The sequence below is a fragment of the Lupinus angustifolius genome, chromosome LG18 (genome assembly GCF_001865875.1).
Source record: "Lupinus angustifolius cultivar Tanjil chromosome LG18, LupAngTanjil_v1.0, whole genome shotgun sequence".
Lineage (NCBI taxonomy): Eukaryota > Viridiplantae > Streptophyta > Magnoliopsida > Fabales > Fabaceae > Lupinus > Lupinus angustifolius.
Window position 1 is genome coordinate 6000740 of NC_032026.1, and position 10757 is coordinate 6011496.

The following is a 10757-nucleotide window of genomic DNA, read 5'->3' on the forward strand; positions in this document are numbered from 1 at the left end:
AATGAAAGAAGGCAGGGTCTAAAACAAATAAGACATGCATTAGTTAAATAAACTGCAAATGTTATACCCAAAAATAATAATCTAACTACAATACAAAAGGTAACAACATGACCATTCGAGTTCCTTAATTATGCTAATTGCTAACAGATATTCCATCTTTACTATGCATATGGAAAATGCTTTGTTGAGAGAAGCAAAACCTAATTCGGTAATCTCTACGCACCGAAAGGGTTAGTTTCTAACATCAACTTGGGAACACCCATGATTGAAAGAAGGGAGAAAAAAACTAACTGCAAAAAGGTAAGTTGAACTGATCACTGAAAAATACTAGTGACAGAACAATCATCGTGTATACGCCAAATAGTTTCACCCAACAGGTTTGCAACGGTGAGAATAGTTAACTGTGGGAAATAGTTCTTCTCTTCAACTGGAATGGTGTTTGTAATAATCACTTCTTGAAATAAACCACTTGATAACCTCTCAATTGCTGGAGGACTTTTATCATTAAAATAAGACAAAACAAACAAACAAACATAATCTCAATACTTGTTCAATTGTAATGCTGTGGGCGACACATATTTATGTGATGAAAACATATAGAAATAAAAACGTCCCACGCGAACAAAGGCAATACCTGAAAACAGCATGAGTGCAGCATGCATACACTTCCCTGGCTCCCTCTTCATGTAATAGTGCCGCACCCTTAGCAATAGTCCCTGGCCCACCAAATAATCGAATGAGACATATGAACATATCACATATAGCAACAAATGTGAACTAAGGAAAGGGAAAAAGGAACTATCATAACCATCATCTTTGATAACACAACAAAGAGGCCACATCATAGGGAAATACAAACTGACATTTTCAAACTAACCATTTACTAGGGCAAATGCATGCGATAGAATAAGATTGAAATGCATAAGTATTTACTATTTAGTAATTAACTCCTTCTCCTAGGTATCTAATGTCACAATCAGCAGTGCCCTCAAGGAGTATATGGTCATGTAAGCTCCCTTGCGGATAATTTTAAATTTAGGCAGATCAAAATAAACTTTCGGGATATGTTTGATGCAAGGTCATAAAAAATAGTTGAGCTCAATCTTAAGACATGGTCGGTCCAGGAAAACACACTAAGCAAAACAAAATCCAGAATCCAGAGGGACATTATAAAGAGAAAATATCAAAAAATAGCAAGAAACTAAGAAAACTTGGGGGTTGAAGATGATCTATGTGACAGAACAGCACAAGAAAAATAGTCTATCTTTTCAATGTTAAATTGGGGTTTGAATATGGCCTACCAGCAGTATCAATCATATCATCCACCATTACTGCAACTTTGCCTTTTACATCACCAATCAGGTTCATCACCTGCAGGGCAAGCATAAGACAGATGAACATTCCTTGAAAGATCCACATAGTAACTTCAATCTATCCCCACTATGTCCCAAAGCGGGGGCATATGTATTTTAGGAAAGAAAGCAATTATTGATAATGAACATTACATGCTAAGAAAATTTGATACTGAACATTAAACTCTTAAAAGTACAATCCCTTAAATAAATGCAAATTCCAAAACAAATGTGGCATGTCAAGGATAATACACAGATTTTATTCCAGTAATTACCTCAGCCACATTGTGTCCATGGCGCCTTTTGTCTACAATAGCTAAAGGAGCATCAGATAATTTCTTCGCAAAAGCACGTGCCCTTGCAACACCACCAACATCAGGGGAGACGACCACCAAGTCATTTGAACTTATACCCTTACTAGCAAGATAGTCAAGGATCACAGGCTAGTGGACATCATACACAATATCATTAGAAAACAAGTTATTATCAAGAAATAAATACAACCATTAGAGCTTACTTACTTGGCAATGTACATGATCCACGGGAATATCAAAGTAACCCATGGACTGCCCTGAATGAAGGTCACAAGCAAGAACACGATCTGCCCCGGCTTTTGTAATAAGGTTTGCAACAAGTTTAGCTGCAATGGATTCACGCCCTTGAGTCTGTGATGGAAGAAAAAAAGGTTCACTTATTGATTAAAAGCCATTGGTCAGCTTCAATTCCATTATCAAACCAAAAGAGAAACTGGCCATAAGTGTGAATCTTTCAATACAATGATAAAGACAAAGCCAAATTAAACTGCTATATCACAAGTCAACCGGAAAATTTATAGAAAGAATAAAAAGTACACAAGAGTAATAAACCAATGAGTAGGAGAATCTAGTCTCCCACAGTGCGTGATATATAGATCCTGAGATAAAAACCACATTAAATTTTTTTTTAGATCAGTTAGGTACAGAAACACTTGCCTTTCTATCTGCTCTGGCATATCCAAAATACGGAATCACAGCAGTGATGTTTTTGGCAGATGCCCTCCGACAAGCATCAATCATGATCTTAAGCTCCATGAGATTCTCATTTGCAGGAGGGCAGGTTGGTTGTATAAGGTATACATTGCATCCTCTAACACTCTCTTGTAACTGGACATAGATTTCACCATCAGCAAATCGCTTTATGGAAATTTTCCCAAGCTCCAGGCCCATATACCAAGCAATTTCCTAGTCAAAGCAAACACGGAAGTTAAAAACAATAACACCAAAAGAGACTTGTCCAGTAGAAAGATCACTCAGATTCTGAACTCAAAAAAGCAATCTTTTACAGTGCCTATCATGTTTAAAAATATCCATTGGAGCACACTCTAGTGACTGTTGTGCTACATGACAGCCCAAAAACAGTAGAGTAGTAATGTCTGAAAAAAGCTATCTTTTTTCTTATACTAACCCTTCGAATCAGAAAGGAAAACAACAACAAACAAGCCTTTTCCAACTACGTCTAGTCAGATACATGAATCAAACGACATCATAATGTCCTATCGCAAATCATGTCTATATACAAACCATTTACCATTGACATTTAAATCATTCATAATGGTTTCACATATAGTTTTTTGTCTCCCTTTGCCTCTAGCATTGAGACTATCCTCCATCTCATATACTTTCCTTACCGAGGCTTCCATGGGTCTTCTCCACACATGTCTAAACCACCTAATGTGAGATTATACTGTCCTTTTCTACAATAATTGTTGCCTCAACTTTCCCATTTTAGCATTCATTACTAATCTTATCTTGTCTAGTGTGTTGACGGCCTGACGCATCCCACACAACGTTCTCATCTTTGGTACATTGAGTTTATTCTCATTGTAAATCTTTTATTTGGTAATTCACTTAAGCTTGAGTGATATTTTCCTTTCACATCTAAAACTCAAAACACTCCTCCATGCATGAATCTATAGCTTACACATCATTCACTCTTTCTATTTCTTGTCGAAAGAACCAGACCCAAATAGGCAAATACTTAAATGGCGAGAACAGTAAGAAGAATAACAACAATCAATTTCACACTAACTACGTAAATCAAACCACTTCAATGAATCAGAAATTATAATATTATCAAGCTAAATAGATTAAAAAATTATTAAACTAATTAAAAGTGGAATTAAATCAATACCTGAGAAAGTGCAGGATTAGCAGTGCCAGAGAACAATTTCAACCGGTTACCGTTTTTGTTAACGGTTCTCTCCATCCTCGCAGAATCCATAAACTTCGGAAGCGTCTTCTCATTCAGAACCGGAATGATCGGTTTCCGGTTCATTATATTTGAAGGTTCTGGCAAATCACATTTCTACCATAACCAAAAACAAAAAAAATGAAATCACATAATAGAACCATTAAAACTAAAATAAAATATGAATAAAAAGAATTAATAGTAATAAATTATTACCACGCTATTAAGTGAGAAGATTCGAGTGATACGAGAATGAGGGACGGAAGGTGCGAAGGTTCGAAGAGTCGAGGAACGAGAAGTGGAAGTGAAGAGAGAAGAAGGAGGTTGAAGGAGTGAAGAAGCCATGTGTTGAGTAAAGGAATGAAACGACGACGTTTCGGAGTTAGGGATTCTTATTCTCTCTGCTGTTGCGACGGAAAGAGGGGAAAAGAGAGCGAATTTCGAGAATTGTGGCGGGTCTTTTTGCCACGAGAGAAAAGTTGTTCGGCGTTCTACGACGTCGTTATCTTCTCACAAAGATTACTAAAGAAGACAAGATAAAACTACATTTTTCTTCTATTGAAATATTAATATACCATTTTTCATACGTCCAATATATCCACAGGTAGGTATATTAAGGTATCGTCGCATTGGGGGCAGTCCTGTCAGTTGAGAATATTCACAGGTACGTGAGGCTAACTCTCCCAACGAGCATTTTTTTCATCCACAAGACTCGAATTGGGGTTCTTGCTTAAGGAGAATCAAACATGTACCACTTGAACCAACGCACGTTGATATTGTATAGTGATAATACATAAGTTATTACACTCTATTTTTTTTTTTTACAATTAAAATTATCACTTCATGAGTAAGGAACTAAATGTGAGATTGTCCCTCCCAATAAGTATTACTTTCGTGAAACAAAACTTTACCAATTTTATTTATATGAAGATTTACTCAAAGATATATTCTAATTAGTATTAATTGAAAAAAAGTTGAGATCCATTTACATCAATATTAAGCTACTCCTTTTAAACTTTATCCCATTACTTCGTTTGTATTAAAAATTGTTAGTATTGTTGATATCCAATACAGATGATTTTTTTAGAAAGATTGAAAAGGGAGAAGAACTAGAATGTGAATTCATTTGTGAGCTTTGAATTTACAATTTTATGGTTGTAATTGATTTTTTATCTCTCTTCTATTTCTAAAAAACAATCTATTTTACCATAACAGTTTTGGAAAGTAGTGTTTCTAATGGGGAAAATTAGCATGGAAAATGATATACGCTAGGAAAGAGAAACTTTCAATGAGTTAATATATATCAATTAGATTTAATATCTAAACTATATATCTATATAATATATAAATCTATATTTCTATATTATATATAAAAATAAAACATGGTGTAATATAATTCCTATTTTTATATTTTACACTTAAGCAGATAATGGGTAAGATTGAGAGTACATAGAATGTTAGTAATGATAATGTAGATTAATGGCTCCTTTTAATTAAAAAGAACCTAATTTATTGTCACTTGGATGAGTTGCATCCAACACATGTTCCATAATTGAACGTATTTAATGGCGAATATTAGAGATTAAAATATCTCATGTTAAAAAATAATAAAGGTTTTAATGAATTTTTAATTCAAAAAATAATTCTATCAAATACTAGAGATATAAGTTGTTGTTTTTAGTTGTATATCTAAGAGTAAAATATAATCTTATTCTATCGGAAGGTTAAAGTGTTATATCATAATATTTTTATGGTGTTTTCCTTTCTAGCATCAGAGAGATTTATTCTTGATACTCCTATTTTTGTCATGCAAAATGTGATTAATATGTCTTAAATTGATCGATTATTGCTTTTTAAAGTGAACTTTTGCATTCTCCAATTCTTTTGAAACTAGTGCCTTTTCGTGGTGGGGTTATTCATGATTGAAATGTATTTACATGAAAAATAGTTCTAGAGACAAAGGATATAAATGCTTCTTCATATGTTTTTGAAGATGGAATTATTTCACAATGGAAATCAAAATGGAATAATCATCATTAGCAATGTAATTACAAACCAGAAGGAAGGGAATAAGCCCTGAAACTATCATTGTCTCTACAAAGTTATAGTTCTACACGACTAGGCTCCAAAAACATAAATTTGAAACCTGTTTGGCTTGTTCCTCTATTTGCTTCTTCAATTATTATATTTTCACCAGTAATTTTAAAAATGCTACATTATTTTCTTTGGTGAAAAGATAACAACTGAAAATAGAAACAAAAAACAAACCAAAACCACCTTAGTTAACAGTTAGTACTGTTGTAACTTGTAAGAGACTCAAGTGAAAAGGGCTTCTCAAACTGTAGCTATAGGCCAAGTTATTCTGACACCATTCTTTCTCTTATTTATATGTCATGTTTGTTACCATTGCCTTTGATTGTTGTATATTCCAAATTAGACTTTGCAGCTATCAGGCTCATCATTTTGTTCATATTTCACTTCCAGCTGTATGCTCTTAAACCACTTTGCACATGCAATATAAACAATCAAGTCTATTGATGTCAATGCAGCTAAGAGGAAGTAAAATCTATCAAGGTGACCTCTATTAAGGTTTCCTGGGATCCACCCTGGCATGTGATCCTCGGTCGATATCTTCATAACCATACTAACAAGTAAGCTACTCACATAGTTACCGAGGGATATCGATGTCATGCAAAGCGCGCTTCCGAAGCTCTTTAGGCCATCTGGTGTCTGAGCATTGAAGAATTCTAACTGGCCTACATACATAAAAACCTCAGAAGCTCCTATAAGTGCATACTGAGGAATTTGCCAAAGGATGCTTAGAGAGCTTGTGCCTTGTTTCGCGTACTTAAGCCTATAGCATTCAACTATTCCAGCCGAAACCATTGCCATTACAGCTATTATAAGCCCAACCCCCATTCTCTGAAGCTCGGTAAGTCCCCTGGAACTTTTCTTTTTAAGTTTTCCGACGAGTGGATCAAGTACTTGACGGTATAAGAAAATGAAGAAAGCTACACTGATGATATCAAAGCTAGACATGCTTGCTGGTGGTATTCTGAAATTAGAAATAGTAATTTCCATTGCAGCACCTTGCTCCACGAAAAGAGAAGCCATTTGTGTGAAAACCACTGAGTATATTATTGTGCATAGCCAAATTGGAAGAAGTCTTAGTATGCACTTCACTTCTTCAACTTGAGTTATAGGGCAGAGGCGCCATCGGTTATATATGCCTTCGTTTTGGTCCTCTAGATCTCTTGAGGATATGAATGCTGCCCTATCCAAAAACCTGCAATTCAGATGACAAAATGGCAAAATAATCAAATCGGTACGGCTTAGTAGAATCAATAATGACAATTGACAAATTATATTGAAAACTTATGGTCTATGTTAGCTCTGATATTGCAAAAAATGTTGTTGTACTAGTATGTGATACAAATACGTAGATACTTTTTCAATACTTGTCTTTCAACTATTTCATTAATTTTCCATATCTGTATTGTGTCGTATTAGTGTTCGGTGTTTGTATCTGTGCTTCCTATATTATGGTGTTTAATTTGCAAGTCATGCCATGGACTTAACAAAATGATTGCATAAATGTCTTAAAAGCATTCAATGCAGCCTAAGAGCTATAAACATTAAGTGCTTAATTATATGAAAGTATTGAACTATATGCTTTAAGCTTTAAACTGAAATTAGCTTGTACTACTTACTTGAACCCATTTGTGTGGAGAATCTTTCTGTTGCAATTATTGGAAGATTCTTTTTCACCCACTACATATAAGTCCTCTTCCTTTGATGTAACTTGAACTTTCAATTTTCTTGATGCAGCAACAAAGACTTGGCAGATCCTTGGAAGAGGATTACCACTGGGTTTGAAGTGCCTATATCTTGGTGTTCCAACAAGAAACAAGACAAGTGCAGCAAAAGCCGAACCCGCAGACACCAAGAACCCAATCGCCCACATTCCTTCGTCCTCGAAATAGCCTAAGATAGTGTTTGAGAAGAGCGAACCGAGATTCAAAGCCAAGTAGAAGTAACTAAAGAATGCCACTTTTGAGTAACCCTCCTTTGAGTGCTCTTCATCAAATTGGTCAGCACCAAATGTGGCTATATTTGGTTGATACCCTCCATTCCCCAAGGCAATGAGATATATTGAAAGGTAGAAAAAACCCATTTCCAAGCTTGAATGCTTCCCACATTGAAGTGTTTCTTTCCCACAATCTTTAGGTCTAATCAATGATATGTATGATGATAAGGACAATGATACTAGACCCTGTATCAAATTACAAGATTAGTAATTACTCGAAAAATGTACAAGCTAAATTTAAGAGAGGAAAATAAGGAATTTAAGAGAATAATACTTACTATTACAAAGATGACTTGAAATATGACACAAGTTTTGTATCTTCCCCAATAAGAATCACTAAGGAAAGCGCCGACAAGAGAGAATATATAAACCGTGCCGGTCCACTTGCTCACATTGTTAGCAGCTTCAGCATTGTTTTGTCCTAACACCCTTGTCAAGAACAGGACTAGGTTCACACCAACACCAAAGAATGCAAGTGTTGCAAGACCTTGGTTCACTGATTGGTGCAATCAACAAAATACATAACAAGCAGTGTTAGCACAAACCATGTTGCTAATAATGTAGATAGTGTTAATTAAATGCATCCATGCATCCTTGTGTGTTTTTTTGTACACAAAAAAAATTGAGTTTTTTTGGTACTACTAGTATCATCTCATTCTTTAATTAAGGAACTTATATCTATCAAGATATACCAAAATATATGATTGTCTTTTATAATAAGTATTATCATTTTTTTTCTTCTCAAATTAAGTTTTCTTCCTAAAAGCTAGTTTCGATAGCTAGCTTATAATCTATTAATAAAAAAATTAATGTAATTTTTTATGACACGTGGAAATGACCTGGGTCATACCACATCATCGTTGCACTGGTTACGTGTCAGGAACATAATCCTCTAATATACATGTTAATTTTCTCTCTCTCTCTTTTCACCATTGATCTTGTCGTTTATTCAAGATTCAGAATCTCTATGTTCTATGATTCTAACCCTTTTTCTTTCTCTATTATCAACTCAATTCAGCCAGCTAAGGCCTTGTCGTATCTTATCTATGACATCAAAGATCTCAAAGCAACATAAAAGATCTTATAGTAATGCTTAATTTGTTAGAAATTTAACATTGTGTATTCAATGAATCATAACATTACTACTACTTATATAAGTTATCTTTTTTCTACTCTTTGAAACTTATAAGATGACCAAGAGAGCTTTGTTTTTCGTGTAACAAACTTGAAAAAAACAAGTTCCAAACTTTACCTTATACTCCTCTTCATAAGCTATTAATATAAGATATTTAAACGATCGACCCCATTATTATTAAAATTTGATGGATCCACATGGTTAATTGGTGAAGCTTTTACGTCTTCAAATGCTACCACGACTCACCCCTTTCATCTTAAACTATACGTAGATGTATCTTCCTTACACACATAATTGAGCTCAATGATAAGCTCAAATTAACAATAAGTTCATTATGGGATCATATCGAGTAAGGTTATATACATTTGTTTATTTTAGATTTTACTATATTAAAACTTTATATACTGGATTGTCTTTTTTGCTATCCTATGATATTGGATAAGTTGATTAAGTCTTGAAATATTAAGGGGTATCTAAGAATATCATCATTTTAATATTATAATTATGCATGGGAACACAGGGCTATTGTAAGTTAAGAAAACACATAAAATAAGGCCGAGATTATACATGTGATTTGAGGCATTATACCATGTTAAAAATAAACTAAAACAAAATGAAGTGATTGATTGGATATAAAGTTAATTATAGTCTTAAACAAATTTTATCTTTAACATACAAAAAATGGAATTTTAGAGGTTCATATTAAGTAGGGCTTGACCTAAGGAACATCCTCATTTTAAGGTTAATAATCTAATAGTTAAGTGTACAAGATATAGTAAAAAAAAATGAATACTCTGCTATTGATTTTTGGAGCTTACCAAGTATGATAATTCCAGCAACCCATCTTCCAGATTTGGCTCTAATTGCAGTACGGCCTTGCCAATCAACACTTCCATCAAGTGTGCATTCTTCTTCTTCTTCTTCTTTGTATTTTTCCTACACACAGTTTTGAACACACAAACTTAAGGAAATGGTAGTGATCAATGGAATTAAAAAGTCAAGAAATGTTCACAACTATGAATTATAGAGAGAAAGAGAAAGCCAAGAATGAGTGATTTTTCAAGTTTCTTCAAAAATTAAGAATAAATTGTTAACATATAGTTGAAAAGTTGTATATATATAAATACCAACCTCTTTGTAGATTTCTAAGCAGGCCATTGGTGATGATCTCAAACACAAAGACAAAAGAGATAGTTCAAGCAATTAAGTTCTGAACTTTGTATAGTAAATAATGTAAAGGAGAGAACAAAGAAGAAAGAGAAGGTTGATTGGGATGAAGGCTTAGAGAGAAGAACAAAATTTGCACATGATGAAGCAGAGGGTGGGAGTGGTAATTATAAATAGAAAAGGAAGAGTGGCATGAACAGGTTTAGATACTCTCTCTAGAGACAAATACTATGAAAACAAGGAGAAAATAATATGCTAAGACATTTTTATTCTTCTATATATAATGTAATAAAAATTTTGTCATTAAAAATATAAGTAAAAAACAATATTTATCTCTTCATTAATGGAAATAATCTTTATTTAGTATGAATGGTGGAGATTCTTTTAAGAGTGGGGGTTCCAACGTGTCTTGCATACTTGTCCAAGATTGTGTCAAAAAAAACCAGAACAAGATAAGTTTGTTCTCTCATGTAAAAATATTACCATTTAATAGAGAAAAACATTAAATAACAATATAGATGAATTCAATATTTTAATTAATGTTATTTTTACCACTAATCCCTCCAAAAGGATGAGAAATAAAAATTCAAAAAAGTGTGGATGATTTTTTACTTGTATTTTTATAGAAGTTGGTTGAAAATGTTAATTATACAATTAATATTTTAGGTATTTTAATGGGAGAGAGGATTCACTTACTCTAAAAGTAAGTTTTTTAAACTTATTCCACATCTTAGCCATTAATTCTAGAATTAAATCTATTCAGTAATTCAAACCATTAGATTTTCTAGAA

At 33.5% G+C, this 10757-nt stretch overlaps 2 protein-coding genes across 3 annotated transcripts; both read right to left on the reverse strand.

Annotated features, from left to right (window-relative positions):
• LOC109332155 (ribose-phosphate pyrophosphokinase 1-like) lies at nt 1-4108 on the reverse strand. Of its 2 annotated transcripts, none has more exons than XM_019567013.1 (8): nt 3795-3923; nt 3522-3695; nt 2324-2572; nt 1874-2017; nt 1628-1795; nt 1302-1371; nt 635-716; nt 1-495 (listed from the first exon to the last, which is right to left on the reverse strand). In XM_019567013.1, the coding sequence occupies exons 1-8, from the start codon at nt 3921-3923 to the stop codon at nt 315-317; spliced, it is 1197 nt and encodes a 398-aa protein (XP_019422558.1). In that variant the 3' UTR covers nt 1-314. The 2 variants fall into 2 exon arrangements, with proteins under 2 accessions (XP_019422558.1, XP_019422559.1); XM_019567014.1 differs by having other exon boundaries at nt 315-495; nt 3522-3656; nt 3795-4108.
• On the reverse strand, nt 5588-10122 carry LOC109333333 (protein NRT1/ PTR FAMILY 7.3-like). Its single transcript, XM_019568773.1, has 5 exons — nt 9932-10122; nt 9619-9736; nt 7944-8161; nt 7289-7851; nt 5588-6864 (listed from the first exon to the last, which is right to left on the reverse strand). The coding sequence occupies exons 1-5, from the start codon at nt 9956-9958 to the stop codon at nt 6012-6014; spliced, it is 1779 nt and encodes a 592-aa protein (XP_019424318.1). The 5' UTR covers nt 9959-10122; the 3' UTR covers nt 5588-6011.